The sequence below is a fragment of the Mobula birostris genome, chromosome 25 (genome assembly GCF_030028105.1).
Source record: "Mobula birostris isolate sMobBir1 chromosome 25, sMobBir1.hap1, whole genome shotgun sequence".
Taxonomy (NCBI): Eukaryota; Metazoa; Chordata; class Chondrichthyes; order Myliobatiformes; family Myliobatidae; genus Mobula; species Mobula birostris.
This window is the reverse complement of record NC_092394.1, coordinates 39855517-39875655: the sequence shown is the minus strand read 5'-3', so window position 1 is coordinate 39875655 and position 20139 is coordinate 39855517. Positions and strand designations below refer to the sequence as shown.

The window sequence follows — 20139 nt, the reverse complement described above, 5'->3', positions numbered from 1 at the left end:
GGAAGGGATTGAACAAGGGGTGATAAAACAGTGTCGAGGATCGCTCCCTACACAACTCCCTTGTCCATTCGTCCCCCCCATCCCTCCCCACTGATCTCCCTCCTGGCACTTATCCCTGTAAGCGGAACAAGTGCTACACATGCCCTTACACTTCCTCCCTTACCACCATTCAGGGCCCCAAACAGTTCTTCCAGGTGAGGCAACACTTCACCTGTGCGTCGACTGGGGTGATATACTGCATCCGGTGCTCCCGATGTGGCCTTTTATATATTGGCGAGACCCGATGCAGACTGGGAGACGAAGGGTCTCGACCCGAAACGTCGACTGCACCTCTTCCTAGAGATGCTGCCTGGCCTGCTGTGTTCACCAGCAATTTTGATGTGTGTAGATTGCAAATGAACTATTTTTCTAAACCTTGCCACTTGATTGCTTTTCTGAACTGCTCATACACTTCTGTACCAGGATCAGGGAGGTGGGTAAAAGATATTGCAGCACTGTGGGGGTAATTTTCAGAATCAGATCATTATCACTGACAGACGTCGTGTGTTTAGTGGCAGCAGTACAGCGCATTACATAAAAATTTGCTGCAAGTCACAATTGAAAATAAATAAATAAATAAATAAATAAATAAATAAATAAAGTGAAAGAGAAATAATGAGGTAGTGTGCATGGGTTCATGGGCCATTCAGGAATCTGACGGCAGAGCAGAAGAAGCTGTTTCTATGATGTTGAGTATGGGTCTTCAAGCTCCCATACCTCCTCCTTGGTGGAAGTAATGAGAAGAGGGCATGTCCCTGATGGTGAAGATCTTTAATGACGGATGCCACATTTTTGATGGGAATCTCCCTTTACTCATACTAGTGTATCAGTATGGAAGTGGTGACCTGTGAAAACTCCACTCATGTTGCTGCTGAGAAGCAATGTGTCAGGCATTGCACCCTAAGATGAAGGGTGTGAGGAAAAGGGGAGGTTATATAAACAGAAAGACACAATATATAATATAGTAGAAAGTACAGATATATTCATTAACACATGTTCACAAACAAAAATCAAGTGGAATACTCACTCTCTGGAAGTTCAAGGAAGAATTGCACATAAAGGTTGTCATATTCAAACCCATGAGCTGACACTGAAAACAAGAACAGCATCAGTTCAAACACATTATTAGGCTAATCTCTGGAAACAGACCAGATAACTCAAGGACTGTATTCAGATACGCTAAATTTACACACAGGGCAAAGTTCATCCATAAATGTACTTTTTCTAGGTTCCATACACCAATCTCCCAGACATTTCCCAACCCTGATATTCGGAGCAGTGAAACCAGTGGCCATCTCCTGCTACCAAAGTCAGACCTCAACATTCTCATCAAAGTGGAGCAGCATAAGTGAAATTTGAAATTCAGCTTAATGCATGACAATGTAGGCAGACCAGAGTTTGTGGCTGTTTAGTCTGCTCACAGACGTGCAAGCATCTTTTTAGAAGTGACAGCCTGCCTTGTAATTATCACTCTTCTCCTAAGATAAACAGGCAGAGAAACTTAATAAGAGGAAATGCATCCCATAATAAAATAAGATTTGAGGAGCATTCAAAGTAATCAAACTTGCGGAATATGTGGAAAAACACCTAGCCTAGTCATAAAACAAAGATTGTGATCATTAATGTTGACCAACTATCTGACTACAGCTCAAGAAAACTGTTGTTGGATTTGTTAAATCCACAAAACATGGAGAAATATTAATTTTCACTTGTATCTGAACTGTAACAGTCAATGCTTTCTATAGTAAAGGAAAAGGGTACAAAAAAGAAGCTATCCATCCATTCCGACTTGGCTTAGAACTTGCATGTGTATTCAAATCACAGCCTATTTTGACAATCCTGTTGCATATGGAGAAACTTGAACAGTCCTCTAATCCCTCAGATCTGATCCCCAAGATAACAGTTTACAAAATTGTAATAGATTTAACAACAACTGCTCTTCTTGCATGGTATTAGTGCATTTTAGTTAGTTAGTTACTGCCTGTTACACCACTGGCAGCATTAGTGCATTTTTGCAGACTAATTATTATGTTTTACCAATTTAAAGCAAGGAAATCAGTTTTTCTATTCTGATCCATTACGTGGCATACAAACATTATCTGGCATTCTGACACAGATATTGGAGTATACTTTGCAAGTTTACAGACGAGTTAGGAGTCTATGGCAAAGACGGTAGGTGGGAAAAACACTCCATGGACCTTGATATGATGGAGTGAAGGTGGGGGGAGGAGGGACAGTCAGAACTACTTTTGGTAAATGTTAAGGTAAATAATGTAATACACTTCGGTTTGCAAAAACAAGTTTGATGAAAAAGCAACTGATCTCAATATTACTGTTCATAATTCCCTTTGTGTTCATGTCCAGTGCTGGAAATGATATCCAAATCATCGTGTTTACCGTCACAATTATTCAGTACAAAGCAAAACCTAGAGAATTGTCTTCTTTAACCCATTAATTGGTTTTACTTGGTGCCTTGTTTTGGTCTCCCTGTCAGGTAGATGAAATGGAAACACTGGACGCAGGTCAAATGAAGATCCCAAGAATAATTCCCAACCTTAACTTTTTCAGAGAAAGTATGAATAGAAAAGGAAACAGTTAGAAACTTGTCATTTTATTTTAAAATATTGAAGATCTCGTTTATGCTCATGAGTAGATTATTTCAATTAGGTTCAAAGAGATAGAAGTTGAACATTCTGGTTAAGCAAGAGCAGTAATGGCTAAAAGTTTAGACATTTTTCCCTTCCTCAATGGCCAGGAAGCCTATGTTACATCAGTGAGACCTGACGCAGATTAGGGGACTGTTTTGTCAAGCACTTACACTCTGTCCACCTCAAAAGGATCTCCCAGGGGACCACCAATTTCAATTCACCACCTATTCTATGTCTGTCCATGGCCTCCTCAACCACCATGATGAGGCCAAAATCAGATTGGAGGAACAATAGCTCATATTCCAACTGGGTAGTCTCCAGCCTGATGGAATGAACATCGATTTCCCCAACTTCCAGTACACTCTCCCCCTTCCTCCTCCTCTCTTTTGCTGTTCTCCATTATGGCTATCCCCTCAGCCCTTCTCTTCTGCTCACCTGCCCATCAGCTCCCTCTGGTTCCTTACCTCCTTTCCTTTTTTCCATGCTTCACTGTCCTCTCCTATCAGGTTCTTCTTCACCCTTTTATATCTTCCACATATCCCCTCCCTCACCCACCTTTCCCTTTATCTAGTCTCATCTATCAGCTGTCTTCTTCTTCTTCATTCTGCCCCCCTTCCTTTCCAGACCAGATGAATAGTCATAGTCATACTTTATTGATCCCAGGGGGAAATTGGTTGAAAGGGTCAACCAAAGGGTCAATGAAGGGTCTCAGCCTGCAACATCAACTGTTTATTCTCCTGCAAAGATGCTCAAAATTCCCAGCATCCAACATTTACCGAAAGTCAAAAGTTTCTATGGTGCAAGCAGCACCTCATCTATGGTACAAGTTTCTGCTTACAGCAGAGTGCAGATTCACTTACCATTCAAATAGAATTAGTCCAGCTCCAAACCTGAAACCAGGAAGTGGCCACATAGGAGGAATAACATCACAGAAATAATGGTCGAGCTAATCTTTCGGACTCCAGGGTATTTTCAGACTTGCTTTTCCCTAAGCTCATACATTTTTAAAAAATATATTTTCCTGTCTCTTCTATTTGATCATGTGGCTGCAGACATTAGTTATAAAATGCACTGCTCAGCGCATGATGGCATATGGGACACACTTCATGGATCAACTGAACTTCTTTCCTTTATCTTACACAGATTTGCAGCCTATGGATCACCCAAGCAACCTTCTAGTTCACACAGCTTATTAAAGAATACAGTGATATATTTATACAGAGTGATCTTGGTCTCTTTCTTGTGAGGCTTGTGGTCATGAACTTATCTAGATTTAAGCTAGTGAGAACATAGAGATTATAAATCAAATCTAATACAGATCCAACTTACCAACTTCACCATTCACAAACACCTGAAGAAAACCCATAGGAGGCTGCAAATTAAGGATGAAATCTGTTTAAAATACTGAAAATCCTATAGCACATTGTGACAGCACAGGAGGCCACTGCCTATGGCTGTGATCGTCACATTATCCATAGGGGGTTGATCACATTAAAGTGATTAATAAATACAGATCATTCTTATTAGAAATGGAGACAGAGATGAAGACAAGTCTCAGTACCCATGACTTGTAAAGAAGACTGACGAGTGATCTCACTTTATTTAAAAATGCTAAAGGTTTAATAGACTAGGTAATATTCTAATAGGGTGGTGGGGTGGAGATGTCTCTACCAAAGGAGGTACAAGGCTCCGCTAGCCTGCAGGTTACTCTTGGGCAAGGTGTAGCACCTATTTAGCCCCCCAGTCAGGGTCACGTGAAACCATGGGAGCAGGTGGTGGATGGTCCAATGAGCAGCTGTGCATATCACGTCCTGGTTATATAATCAACCATTGCCCAATAGTGATTGAGTAAATTCAACAGGGTGAATAGTCTACTCATGTCCGATTAAAATCAACAATGGCAGTGTCGTTTGGTCTTGGAAGTTGAACGAATTTGAACTCTATTTCATTACTATTGCTATGAAATTACAATTTCTATTTTCTTCCTCCATCTCCAATACTTTGCACAATCTTCTCCAGAAAGGCCTCTTTCTCTTTTATGTATGTACGGACAAGAGCAAAAATGCACCCTGCTCAAGACCATTCTGATATCAGTCATGGGATGCACACAGAAAAGCACTTCTGGATCAATGTCTGTTCTCAAACAGAAGATAAAGGCAAGGGTATGAGGCACAGTACACAGAAACTTATTTGCCACAAGATGGCACTGTAGACAGTGTTTCAATTCCCCAACACAAGCTTTCAGTCAGGAAACTAGTCTGATCAATTCAAAGCAAACCATCACAGGAGCAGGTGAATAAAAAAAAGGATGAAAGGAGATTTAGCAAAAATACTCAAATAGAAGATCATTGAAGAAAAAAAATATCAATGGCAGATAACTCAAGGATCTAGACTTAATCAGGTTTACACGTGTATGGTTGAATGACAATAAATTTGAACTTAATCAGCGGAAACAAAAAAAATTCTGATAGGATCACGAAAATGATTCAATAATAACTATTAAGAGAAGTTAGATAATCAATTAAAATGGGAGTATTGAAAAATTTGGGGATGGAATATTGGATAAAACCAGCAGAGGGCCTCTATACATTAATAACAACTTGATTTTGATGTAGATTAAATAGAAATTTATTCGTGGTTTTTGTTGGTTGGTATATGAACTACAGTATTCCAGAAAGTAAAGAGAACTTCAACATGGGGAATCACAATGTCCATTGAAAAGCAGATTCAGGGACACCAGGAAATGTCATTACCCCAAGATGTGCTGAGGTGGCCACGTTTAGCTGGAACAGGAGCTATAAGCAGAGCCATGGAGAGACTAAACTCAAACTGACTCCTCCTAGCCGTGACTGCCATTCAGTGACTACAGCTGAAAAAAAACTCAATTTAATATAGTTTAAATAAGGTTCAACTATCTAGTGAGCTTTCTGATGTTGCAGTCCTTTTCATCCTGCTTTAGGTGGAATGGAAAAGTGATTTGGGAAGCTCAGTAAGGATTAATGCTATTTTGCAAATGCCATAACCAAAGGATGAGAAGTAGTTACAAAGGGAAATGACTTCACCTACTAAAGAGAACAGCAGCATGGACTGGCCCAACACTGGAGCATCTGGACAATAAAAGACAATTACATTAGACTATTGTTTGTCTATAGCTCTGCCTTCAATACTATAATTCTAAGTAGACGCATCTCCATACTCCAAACGTAGGACTCTACACCTCCCTTTACAATGGGATCCTCAACATAATTATTTTCAACACTACCACCCTACAGACCTGCAGCTTCAGCCCCTTACTCTACTCCCTATAAGCTCACAAATGCGTGAGCATATTCTGCTCTAACTCCATCTACAAGCTTGCAGATGATACCACAGTAGTGAGTCGTATCTCAAATAATGATGTACAGGAAGGAAGCACAGAGCTAAGTGACATGGTGTCCTGACAACAATCTTTTCCTTAATGTCAGCAAAAATTAAGAACTGGTTATTGACTTCAGGAAGGACAAACTACTTTTTACATCAACAGTGCTGAGGTCTAGAGAGCTTCAAGTTCCCAGGAGTGAATATCATCAACAGCCTGTCCTAGTCGAACCACACTGATGCGAGAGCCAAGGAAGCTCACCACCACCTCTACCTCCTCAGGAGGCTAACGAAATTTGACATGTCCCTTTGACACTCAACAAATTTTACCGATGCATTATAGAAATAATTCTATCTGGATGCAATGTGGCTTGGTATGGCAACTGCTCTGCCATGACAAGAAACTGCAGAGACTGTTGTGCACAGCTCAGCACATCACAGAAACTTCTCATGGCCTCAGTAAAGCAGCCAGTGTAACCAAAGATCTCACCCACCCTGGACATTCACTCTTCTCCCCACTCCCATCGGGCACAAGATACATGAAAGCACGCTCCACGGGGCTTGAGGGCAGCTTCTACTCCTGTTGAATGCTTCTGTAGTATGACTGACTTCACAATCTACCTCATTGTGACTTTACACTTTCTGTGTACCTCCACTGCACCTTCTCTGTACTGTAACACTTCACCTTGCAATGTTATAGTTTTACTTTGTATTTCAATGAACCACTGTAATGCACTGAACTGTATGGATGGTATGTGAGACAAGTTTTTCACTGTACCCTGGTACATGTGACAATAATAATAAACCAAAGGAAAGCAAAATGCCATCAACTCCAACCTCAAGTGATGATATCATAATCGAGTCCAATGGTCAGCTTGGTGCTGCCTGCAAAGAATGGGAATTCTTTTCAACACAAATTGGTTGGATTCAGGCAACTTGAACATGTATCTTCAAATAATATTGTTCCTTTTTAATAAAGTTTAAACAGGATAAAATATATACTTACAGTTTCAAATTCATCTCCAACCAAAGTACTGAGATATTCTTTGTGTCTGTTGTACAGCTATCATAAAGAGAGAGAAAAAATATCAGGTTATGCAAATTTAAATTAAAGACAATACATGCATAACATCATACATTCCCATTGCATAACCAACACAGTATCAATTAGAGCACTATATATAAACAATACTTTAAGTGCAGTTAAGAGTAATTTTATCGTGCACCAGATGAGGAATGCGACAGGTAACCGGACTTGGGTAAATGGCAAGAACCTTTTCTCCTTACCTACATGAATGTTGTCCTATTTCACCCATTTAGCTGCACTGCCACAAACGAATTTCTTTGCAGCTTTTTAATGACAAACCATATCATCATCAGGCTTTATTTTATCATTATTCTCTTCCAGGAAAGAAAGGGTTCGATAGGGATCAGCCCATGATTGAATGGCGGAGCAGACCCAATGGGCCGAATGGCGCACTTCTGCTCCTATATCTTATGGTCTACTGCCTCTTAATATTATGGATGCTTCTGCAAAGCTCATAGTATTTAATAATGTGGACGTGAAGAAGGAAAAGTAGAGAAAGGGAGCAAGACCAATATATTTTTGGCACCTTAGTCACCTGCTACATACTTATACCCACATGTATAGAGACAACGAAAGCCTATCACCAAACACAAACTGCGCTGAAGATTCACGTCAATAACAGTAATATCTATCAGTAGAGGCAAGTGCAGGAGCTACTTCAAACTCTTACAACACAGGTCCTTTCTAGTCAGCAGCAGGGAATCCTGCATGTCAATCAACCTGCAAGGAAGTATTCCATCATGAAGTCACAAATTCTCTTTAAGAGTCCGGTCAATTCCCATATGACCCTTTGGAAAACACACAGAAGACACTTATAATGAATTATCCAAAACCTTCATCGATGCTTGAGATTAAACAGTCTGAGGTGTTGACTCGAAGTGCTCTTCAGAAAAGACTGGCAGTTTGGTAGGACAGAGGAGAGTGGGGAGTCAGGGACTTCAACACTGACAAGTCCATTCAACAACTGTTGAGCAGTCACAGAATCTGCCCCAGTGTTAGGGATTATGACTTGCTATTTAATATTGTACAGCTGAACAACAGTTCAACCCAGTTTGTAATCATTATTGCGACATTATTACCAATCCATTAAATGTTCTGGTGATACATTATTTGGATCAACTAGGACAGAGAATGATGACCAAACTCAAAACTGAATTAAACTGAGTCTCAGTTAAAATGTAGAATCCTTTTTATCCGTAAATATGGCAGTAAGTACAAGTAAAGAAAAACTATAAACACTGATGAGCTTAAGACATTATTTTAGGACCTAGAACCAAAGATAGCAGGAAAACTCCCTAGTCTTATTGAAAACTATGTAATCTTTCTCATATACTCATCATCACACCTGAAAGCAACAGTCCTACCTACCTATCTATTAATTAATTAATTACACACCTGCGCAGACCCACTGTTGCTCTCAGCAGGAATTTTTTTTCACAACCTGAAACTACATGGCACTTTAATAAAACATTATATAATAAGAAAATTCCAGCTGCGTGGCAACAAAGGCTCCGTGTGCAGAGCACTTCAGTTACTGCTCAGCCGCACACCCACGCAGCTTAGAGGGAACAGTGTCTGAAAGATAATGCTGCCGTCCTTCACCACAAAACTGGAGTGTCTTCTACCTGCAAAGGGATTGGGATGGTGGAGAAAAAAAATGTATAATGCAACTATTGGACTCAAAAGAGAAGCAATGAGAATAGACTTGTTAGAGCAAAATGCCTGTAGCTGAGTACTGCTGTCTGCCACGTTCCCGGCTACAGGAGTTCATGTTCAGGGAGACACTGGCGCTTGGTGCAGCCACCACAAAGGCTCTGTGAGAAAGGACCACAATCAAAAGTCCCACAGATAGAGCTGAGAGTTGTCAACTATGATGGAGGAAAAAATACAATTACATGAAAAGGAAGATGTTTACAAAGGAGACACAAGAGTCTGCTGATGCTGGAACCTTGAGCAAAAAGAACAAACTGCTGGAAGAACTTCCGCCTGGTTGCAGGGCCTTGTTCTGAAATAATGAACACCTCTTTGCCTCCACAGATGCTGTTCAACCTGCAAACTTCCTCCAGGTGTTTTGAAAGCACTGGTATAGTAGCGGTTGGCATCAGAACAGTTACAACAAAGCCAGAGAAACTGAGAAAGGAAAGGCATGGTGGAAGCTGCTGTGAGAATCTGGAAGCTTCAAATGGAATTGATTGCTAAACTATCCACAGACAAAGTTTGAAAAAGGTAAGGGAAGAATTAGACATAAGCAAGACGAAAGCCAGCAGGATGAAAGTCAGCACAAAAGTGATGAAACTTTTGACAGTGCTCCATGTAGATGTGCTCAGTGGTGGGATGGGCTTTACCCGTGATGGACTGGACAGTAGGATTTTCCATTCAAGTGCATTGGTGTTTCTGTACCAAGCTGTGATGCAACAAAACAATATAGTCTCTACCACACATCTACAGAAGTTTGTGAAAGTTTCAGATGCCATGCTAAATCTTCGGTATCTAAGGTACTGCCGTGCTTCCTTCATAATTGCACTTTAAGTGCTAGGCTCAGGACAGATCCACTGAATTACTAACACCAAGGAATTTAAAGTTACTGACCCTTGCCACCTCTGATCCCCAATGAGGACTGCCTCAGGGACCTCCAGTTTCCTCCTCCTGAAATGAATTATCAGCTCCTTGGTCTTGATGACATTGAGGGAGAGGTTGTTGTGGCACCACTCAGTTTGATTTTCAATCTCCCTCCTATGTACTGATTTGTCACCATCTTTGATTCAGCCTATGGCAGTGGTGTTGACAGCAAACTTAAATATGGCATTGGAACTGTGTTAAGCCACAGAATCATAAGTGTAAAGTGAGTAGAGCAGGGGACTAAGATTCAGCCTTGTGATGCAGCTGTGTTGACAGATTGTGGAGATGTTGTTGCTAATCTGAACTGACTGGGTCTACAGGTGAGAAAATCGAGGATCCAATTACAGAAGGAGGTATTGAGGCCAAGGTCCCGAAGCTTATTGATTAGTTTTGAGGGGATAAAAATATTGAATGCCGAGCTGTAGTTGATAAAGAGCATCCTGATATATACATCTTTGCTGTCCATATGTTCCAGGGTTGAGTGAAGAGAGTATGAAATGGCATCTGCCATGGATCAGTCGTGCTGGTAGGCAAATTGGAGCAGTTCCAAGTCATTACTCAGGCAGGAGTTGACGTGCTTCATCACCAACCTCTCAAAACACTTCATCACAGTGTACATAAGCGCTGCTGGAGGATGGTAATTGAGGCATGACGTTCTTCTTAGACACCAGTACACTTGAAACCTGCTTAAAGTAGGTGGGTAACTTGACTTAGAGCAGGAAAGGGAACAGATAATGGGAATTTAGCCAGTGCTACTGATTTTCTCGGGCAGGTCTGGACCTGGATTGTGCCATTGTTGTTCGCTGTGGATACCTTAACTTAAAGCACACAAGAAAGTCAGATCATGAGAGTAAGATAAATAAGGAGGCTGAAGCTATGGTTCACAGCAATGCTTCTCTGCTGACCTGCTCAGCTACATCTTAAATCTTTTGTGCTGTCTAGAAACATCTTCAACTATATCTTAGAATCCCCATCCAAACATCAGTTGTGTAAAAGGTTGGGAGAGGAAAACAAGAATCAACAGTATTAAAAACAGATTACTCTTACATCTTTGAGAAGGTTTTTCTCCCTGTTCTGCTCTTCAGGTCGGGCATCAGCAGATACATTTTGAATGGTGTATAACCACAGATCCCTCTTCTCTCCCTCCGTCTCAATCCTACTCACAGCAAGCATGTAGAAAAACAGAATTAAGCAATGAAAAGTTATGGATTTCAGCTATACAAGATATTGCAGATACTCTATCAGCTCTTTAAAAGAATTTTCAGATAAACATGCAGACTTAGTGTGCAGTGGATTGCAAAAATCTGACAAAAATGCCAAATTATTTTATTCAACTGGAAATAGATAGCATAGCATCTGAAAGAGAAATCCCACTTCACCATATATAAACAGATTCTTGCTTTCATTGAATACATAATCGCACTACCAGATTATGATAGCCAACACGCTAATTTAGGATTTATTAATCATAAGACCATAAGATATAGGAGCAGAAGTATGCCATTTGGCCAATTGAGTCTGCTCTGGCATTCAATCACGGACTAATCCAATTCTTCCAGTCATCCCCACTCCCCTATCTTCTCCCCATACCCTTTGATGCCTTGGCTAATCAAGAACCCATCTATCCCTGCCTTAAATACACCCAATGACTTGGCCTCCACAGCCACTCATGGCAACAAATTCCACAGATTTACCACCTTCTAATTAAAGTAATTTCTCCACATCTCTGTTCTAAATGGACGTCCTTCAATCCTGAAGTCGTGCCCTCTTGTCCTAGACTCCCCTATCATGGGAAATAACGTTGTCGTATCTAAACTGTTCAGGTCTTTTAACATTTGGAATGTTTCTATGAGATCACCCCTCATTCTCCTGAACTCCAGGGAATATAGCCCAAGAGCTGCCAGATGTTCCTCATACAGTAACCCTTTCATTCCTAGAATCATTGTCATGAATCTTCTCTGAACCCTCTCCAATGTCAGTATATCCTTTCTAAAGTAAGGAGCCCAAAACTGCACACAATACTCCAAGCGTGGTCTCACGAGTGCCTTATAGAGCCTCAACATCACATCCCTGCTCTTACATTCTATACCTCTAGAAATGAATGCCAACATTGCATTCGCCTTCTTTACCACCAATTCAACCTGGAGGTTAACGTTTAGGGTATCCTGCACAAAGACTCCCAAGTTCCTTTGCACCCCTGCATTTTGAATTCTCACCCCATCTAAATAATAGTCTGCCCGTTTATTTCTTTATTTCTTCCACCAAAGTGCATGACCATACACTTTCCAACATTGTATTTCATTTGCCACTTCTTTGCCCATTCCCCTAAACTATCTAAGTCTCTCTGCAGGCTGTTTCCTCAACACTACCCGCTCCCCCACCTATCTTTGTATCATCAGCAAATTTAGCCACAAATCCATTAATCCCATAGGCCAAAAAAGCAGTGGTCCCAACATCGACCCCTGTGGAACTCCACTGGTAACTGGCAGCCAGCCAGAATAAGATCCCTTTATTCCCACTCATTGTTGTCTGCCGATCAGCCAATGCTCCACCCATGCTAGTAACACCACTGTAATTCCATGTGCTCAGATCTTACTAAGTAGCTTCATGTGCAGCACCTTGTCAAAAGCCTTTTGAAAATCCAAGTACACCACATCTACTGCATCTCCTTTGTCTACCCTGCTTGTAATTTCCTCAAAAAAATTGCAGTAGGTTAGTCAGGCAGGATTTTCCTTTCAGGAAACCATGCTGGATTTGGCCTATCTTGTCACGTGCCTCCAGGAATTCCGTAATCTCATCCCTAACAATCGACTCCAACAACTTCTCGACCACTGATGTCAGGCTAACAGGTCTATAGTTTCCTTTCTGCTGCCCCCCACTCTTCTTAAACAGCAGAGTAACATTTGCAATTTTCCAGACATCCAGTATAATGCCAGAACCTATCGATTCTTGAAAGATCATTGTTAACACCTCCGCAATCTCTCCAGCTACTTCCTTCAGAACCCGAGGGTGCATTCCATCAGGTCCAGGAGATTTATCCACCCTCAGACCATTATGCTTCCTGAGCACCTTCTCAGGCATAATTTTCACTGAACATACTTCACTTCCCTGACACTCTTGAATGTCCAGTATACTGCAGATGTCTTCCACTGTGAAGACTGATGCAAAATATGCATTCAGTTCCTCTGCCATCTCTGCGGCTCTCATTACAATATCTCCAGCTTCATCTTCTACTGGTCCTATATCTACCATCAACTCTCTTTAACACTTCATAGACTTAAAAAAGCTTTCAGTACCTTGATTTTAGTCGCCAGCTTCCTTTCATAATTCATCTTTTCCTTCCTAATGACCTTCTTAGTTTCCTTCTGCAAGTTTTTAAAAAGCTTCCCAATCCTCTATCTTCCCTCTAGCTTTGGCTTCCTTGTATGCCCTTTTGTTTTTACTTTGGCTCTGACTTCACTTGTCAGCCACGATAGTATCCTTCTTCCACTCAAAAATTTCTTCTTATTTGGAATATACCTGTCTTGCACTTCCCTCATTTTTCGCAGAAACTCCAGCCATTGCTGCTCTGCTGTTCTTCCTGCTGGTGTCCCTTTCCAGTCAACCTTGGCCAGTTCCCCTCTCATGCCATTGTAATTTCCTTTATTCCACTGAAATATCGACACATTGGAATTTAGATTCCGCTTCTCAAATATTAAAGTGAACTTGATCAAATTGTGATCACTGTTCCCCAAGGGTTCCTTAACCTTATGCTCTCTTATCACCTCCGGATCGTTGCACAACAACCAATCCAGCACAGCTGAACTCCTAGTGGGCTCAACAACAAGCTGTTGTAAAAAGCCATCCCTTAGACATTCTACAAATTCTCTTTCTTGAGGTCCAGTACTGGCCTGGTTTTCCCAATCCACTCTCATGTTAAAATCCCCAACGATTATCATGACATTGCCTTTCTGACACGCCTTTTCTACCTCCTGTTGTAATTTGTAATCCACATCCTAGCTGCTTTTTGGAGGCCTGTATACAACTGCCACTCTCGGCCAGTCTCAGTCAAGGCAGCATGTTGTGTCTTTGAGCAAGGCACTTAATCACACACTGTTTCAGTCCACCCAGCTGAAAAGGGGTACTGGCAAACGCTGGGGGTTAACCTTGCAATAGACTGGCGTCCTATTCGGGGGGGGGGGGGGGGGCTCTCGTACTCTCACTCGCTTCACGCCACAGAAACCAGCATAAGCACCGGCCTGATGGGCCACAAGGCTCAGGACAGACTTTTATACAACTGCCATTAGGGTCCTTTTACCCTTACCATTTCTTAACTCAACCATAGAGACCTTCCGATCTTATGTCATCCCTTTTTAATGATTTAACATTATTTCTTATACACAGGGCCACACCACCCCCTCGGCCTACTAACCCATCTTTCCAATACACCGTATATCCTTGGGCATTCAACTCCCAATGGCAGCCATCCTTTAGCCAAGTTTCAGAGATAGCCACAACGTCATACTTTCCAAAACTGTAGCTGAATTTCAAGATTGTCCACTTTATTTCTTATGCTGTGTGCATTCAAATACAACACCTCCAGTCCAGTATTTGTTGCTTTCTGTTTTAACTGCACCATGCCTTTATTGCCCTATAACTCATCCTACCGGCTGTGATTATGCCTCATTTCCTGCCTGTCCTTTCTATCATCTCTATTACACGCTATCTTTGATTTATTTCTGTATTCCCCTTCCTCAGCCCTATCACTCCAGTTCCCATCCCCCTGCCAAATTAGTTTAAACCCTCCCTAACAGCTCTATTAAACCTGCCTGCGAGGATATTGGACCCCTTTGGACTCAGGTGTAACCCGTACTTTTTGCACAGGTCGTACCTCCCCCAGAAGATGCCCCAATGATCCAGGAACCCGAAGCCCTGCCCCCAACACCAGTCTCTCAGCCATTCATTAATATGCCTGATCATGCTATTCTTGCGCTCTTTAGCACGTGGCACAGGCAGCAATCCCGAGATTACTACCCTGGAAGTCCTGATTTTCAGCTTCCTACCCAACTCTCTGTATTCTCTCTTCAGGACCTCTTCCTTTTTTCTACCTACGTCATTGGTACCAATGGGTACCAAGACTTCTAGCTGTTCATCCTCTCCCTTCAGAATACTCTGCACCTGATCCGAGACATCTCATACCCTGGCACCTGGGAGGCAACACACCATGTGGGTATCTCCATCAAACTGACAGAACCTCCTGTCTGTTCCCCTCACTATGGAATCCCCTATGACTGCCGCATTCCTCATCTTCTTCTCTCCCTTCTGCATCACAGAACCAGGCTCAGTGCCAGAGAACCGATCGCCGTGGCCGTCCTCTGTCAGGTCACCCTCCTCAACAGCATCCAAAATGAGATAACAATCACTGAGGGTGATGGCCACAGGGGTGCTCTCCACTTCCCATCCCTTCCCTGACAGTCACCCACTTATCTAACTCCTGCAGACTAACTCCTTATAGCTCCTATCTATCTCCTGCTCACTTTCCCTAATCAGTTAAATAAGTGTACTCTGCAGTGCAAAAAGCAGTCTCTTCCAAACAGGAGCAATCAGATAACTGTGAAGATCAATGAAACTAAATGCATAGAGTCATTGAAAAGTACAGCATAGAAACAGGCCCTTTGGCCCATCTAGTCTGTGCTGAACCATTTAAACTGCCTAGATCAATCACCTGTACCTAAACCATACCCTTCATTTCCCTGCCATCCATGTACCTGCCCAAACTTCTCTTTTAAGCTGAAATCGAGCTGGTATGCCCAACTTTTACTGACAGCACATTCCAAATTCTCACAACCTTCTGAATCGAGTTTCCCCTCATGTTCCCCTTAAAATTTTCACCTTTCACCTTTAACCCATGATCTCTAGCTGTAGTCTCACCAACGTCAGTGGAAAAAGCCTGCTTGCATTTACCCTATCTTTCATCAACTTTCCTGGTAAGTTCCTTGAAAAACTAAGATTGATTAGACACAACTTATCATGCACAAAGCCATGCTGACTATCTCTCATTATCCAAATACTTATATTTGCAGTCCCTGAGAATACCTTCCAATAACCTTCCCACTACTTATGTTAGGCTTACCAGCCTATAATTTCCTGGTTTATTTTTAGAGCCTTTCTTAAAAAGCAGAACAAGAGCTAGCTTCCAACCCTCTGGTTCCTCAAATGTCGCTAACTTTGATTTAAATGTTTTTGCTAGGGCCCCTGCAAATTCTGCATGCCTCCTACAGGTGCGAGGGAATACCTTTCGGGACCTGGGGATTTATCCACCCTAATTTGCCTCAAGACAAAAAAAACACCTCTTCCTCTGCAATCTGTATGCGGTCCTTGACCTCACTGCTGCTTTTCCTCACTTCTACAGACCCTGTATCCATCTCCCGAGTAAATAAAGATACAAACAAATCCGTTTAAGATCTTCCCCATTTCTTTTGGCTCCATGCATAGATTACCATTCTGATCTTCCAGAGGACCAATTTTGTCCCTTGCAATCCTTGTGCTCTTAACATATCTGTAAAATCTTTGAGGATTCGCCTTCACTTTGTCTGCTAGATGAGGCTCATGTCTTCTTTTAGCCTTCCAGATTTCTTTCTTCAGTGTTCTCTTGTATTTCATATACTCCATAAAGTACCTATTTGACCCTACCTGCCTATACCTACTATAAACCATTTTTTTTCTGAACTGGGACCTCAATATCTCTTGAAAACCAATGTTTCCTCAACCTCTCATCTTTACCTTTTATTCCGACAGGCACATACAATTTTTGTACTCCCAAAATTTCACTCTTAAAAGGCCTCCCTCTTACCAAGTACACCTTTACTAGAAAACAGCTTGTCCCAATCCATACTTGCCGGATCCTTTCTGATACCATCAAAATTGGCCTTTCTCCAATTTAGAATCTCAACTTGTGGACCAGTTACACACTGTCTCATTGGGACTTCTATGTATTGATTAACGAAACTTTCCTGAACACTTTTGACAAACTCTATTCCATCTAGTCCTTTTACACTATATGAGTCCCAGTCAATATGTGGAAAATTTAAATAATCTACTATAAGTATCTTCTGTTTCTTGCAACAGTCTGCATTTTGTTCCTCCAAGTCCCATGGACTGCTGGATGGTCTATAATATAGGCACTTTACAGTGCTAACAAATCCCTTATCATCACAGCTAACTCTTCTCCCCGGTTCCCTTCTGAGTCACAGAGTAACAGACCCATACTCAGCGCCAGAAACCAGACCACCATGATTTTCCTCTGCTAGGTCATTTCTTCCCCCTTTCATTCCCCGCCCCCCCCCCCCCCCCCCGCAAACAGCATCCGAAGTGGTATACCTGTTGTTGAGGTGGGTGGCCACAGGGGTACTCTGCACTGGCTGTTTAACGCTCTCCCTTTCCTGACTGTCACCCAGTCTCTTGTATCCTGCACCTTGGGTGTAACTACCTCTCTTTATGTCCTGTCTATCACCCTTTTATTCTGCTTTTTGCAGGTGGGGGGGGGTCGATGATCGGGGTGCCGTTCTTTTTTGTACGGGCGGGGGGAGGGTTGATGTTTCTCTCTGAATGACTTTCATATTTTTTCTATGTTTCATAGCAATCTGGAGAAACACAAACTTCAGAGTTGTACTCTATATGGATACGTGCTTTGATAATAAATGAACCTTTGAACTTCTTTGAATATCCTCAGCCTCCCGAATGATCCGGAGTTCATCCATTTCTAGCTCCAACTCCTTAACGCAGTGTTAGAAGTTAAAACTGGAAGCACTTCCTGTAGGTGAAGTCGTCAGGGACACTGGAGGTCTTGCTGCCTTCCCACATCTCACAAGGGAAGCATTCAACTATCCTGTCGGAAATCTCTACTGTTCTAACTGTGCAAATATTTTTTAAAAAAAGAGCTAAATAATATACCTAGAGCTAAATGACAGTGTTTTGAGGCTGCAAATCTAATATCCATTCTACAGGGCCAGCAACAACAAGCCTATAAATTCTCTCTGTAAAGAAAATTTCTTTATTCTTTTATCTGTGTGCTCCTTCCGAAAAGTACAAAGGAAGCATCTCCAAAAGTGCTATATCATTGAGAGATATGCTCTTGTATTCCTGTTACTAGTTTTTCAAACAACAGGAAGAGTTGCTCACTGCATACAAACTGTTCCACACATATTATAAGTCTGCAATTATCACTGGGAAATCAGATAGGAAGTGAGAAATGATAACTTAACAGCTGCGTGTACAATGAAATGGGCCGGCCTCAGTATAGAATTTAATACCTTACTAGTATTCCATATTCTGAATTGTTTAATAAATGGTTCCATTATCTGTAGCAGCCATGAATATAGCAGGACTCCATCACCAATGAATCCAGTTAAAAGAGATTCCTCAAACTAACTGAGCCACTTCTCAAGGACATCCAACCAATTCTTAGACTGTCTCTTTCAGATGCTGAATGATATGCATATTTGTAGTGTAAACCTTGAGGTAAAATTTTTACCTCTATGTAACAGAGATCATTTCTTAACATTGAAAGACTATGAGTTGTGGAGGAGGAAAATTAACCAGGTACATAAAGTGGTGCCAAAAAGTTTGTGAACCTTGTAGAATTCTGACTATTCCTGCACAAATATGACCTAAAATATGATCAGATCTTCACACAAGTCCTAAAACTAGATAAAGAGAACCCAATTAAACAAATAACTCACTTGCTCATTTATTTATTGAGAAAAATGATCCAATATTTCATGTATTTGTAGGAAAAAAGTATGTGAACCTCTGGGGTAATGCCTTCTACAAAAGCTATTTGATGTTCCAATCCATGAGACGAAATTGGAGGTGTGGGTGATAGAGGGATCAGAAGTGGAGAGAGTCAGCAGTTTCAAGCTCCTGGGTGTTAAGATCTCTGAGGATCTAACCTGGTCCCAATATATCGATGCAGTTATAAAGAAGGCAAGACAGTGGTTGTACTTCATTAGGAGTCTGAAGAGATTTGGTTTGTCAACAAATACACTCAAAAACTTCTAAAGATGTATCGTGGAGAGCATTCTGCCAGGCTGGTATGGGGAGGGGGGGGCTACTGCAGAGGGTTGTAATTTTAAATCGGCTCCACCTTGGGTACTAGCCTACAAAATACCCAGGACATCTTCAAGGAGCGGTGTCTCAGAAAGGCAGCGTCCATTACTAAGGACTTCCAGCACCCAGGGCATGTGCTTTTCTCACTATTACCTTCAGGTAGAAGGCACACACTCAGCGATTCAGGAACAGCTTCTTTCCCCCTGCCATCTGATTCCCAAGTGGACATTGAACCCTTGGGCACTACCTCACCTTATTAATACATATTATTTCTGTTTTTTGCACAATTTTTAATCTATTCAGTATACATATACAGTAATTTATTTTTTATTATTTTATTTTGTGTTTTTTCTTTCTTCTATATTATGTATTGCATTGAACTGCTGCTGCTAAGTGAACAAATTTCGTGACACATGCCGGTGATAATAAACCTGGTTTTGATTCTGATTGTAGAGGTGCACCGCCCTATAAAAAAGACACACAGTCAGCTTACTGACAGAGCCTGCTCTTCTCAAGAAAGATCTGTTTGTGTGCACCATGTCTCGATCAAAACTTTCAGAGGACCTTAGAAGAACTGTAGAGATGCAGCAAGTTGGAAAAGGCTACAAAGGCATTCCTAAAGACTAGAGTGTTCATCTGTCCACAGTAAGAGAAAGTGCCTACAAATGGAGGAAACTCAATACTGTTGCTACTCTCCCTATGAGTGGGCATCCTGCAAAGATCACACCAAGAGAGGTGAAAAAGAACACAAGGGTAACAGCAAAAGACCTACAGAGATCTCTAGAACCTGCTAAAGTCTCTGTTCATGAGTCCACTATAAGAAAAATACTGAACGGGAATGGTGTTCATGGAAGGACACCATGGAGGAAACCACTGCTCTCTAAAACAAAAACATTGCTACACATCTCAAGTTTGCAAAAGACCACCTGGATGTTCAACAATGCTTCTGGGACAATGTTCAAATGAACAAGCATAATGTCTTTTGTGTTATTTATTTAATTGGGTTCTTTTTTAAAAACTAGTTTTAGGATTTGTGTGAAGATCTGATCAAATTATAGGTCATATTTATGCAGAAACAGAAAATTCTACAGAATTCACAAACTTTCTAGCACCGTGGTATGCTATTAAGAGAGAATGAACAGGTACAAAATGCAATACAATAGACTAATGAAATATTAGTCTATTTGCAAAAGGCTGCAATAGCAAAGGGAAACAATTACACTTCCTTTGCAAAGAATCTTGCTAGAACTCACCCAGAGTTCTGGGTTTAGTTTTAGGCATCGGAATCCATTAGCCGTATAA

The 20139-nt window shown here is 41.4% G+C and overlaps 1 protein-coding gene across 5 annotated transcripts in view; it reads right to left on the bottom strand.

Moving 5' to 3' along the window:
• mks1 (MKS transition zone complex subunit 1) overlaps nt 1-20139 on the bottom strand; it is a 57055-nt gene that overhangs the window by 27652 nt on the left and 9264 nt on the right. For 4 of the 5 annotated variants that reach the window (XM_072243002.1, XM_072243003.1, XM_072243006.1 and 1 more), the window contains exons 8-11: nt 10798-10906; nt 7051-7107; nt 4017-4059; nt 1067-1129 (exon numbers count right to left, since the gene is read on the bottom strand). In XM_072243002.1, the coding sequence (XP_072099103.1) occupies nt 1067-1129; nt 4017-4059; nt 7051-7107; nt 10798-10906 (272 nt within the window). The remainder of the gene's footprint in view (nt 1-1066; nt 1130-4016; nt 4060-7050; nt 7108-10797; nt 10907-20139) is intronic. The other variant, XM_072243004.1, reaches the window with a different exon arrangement.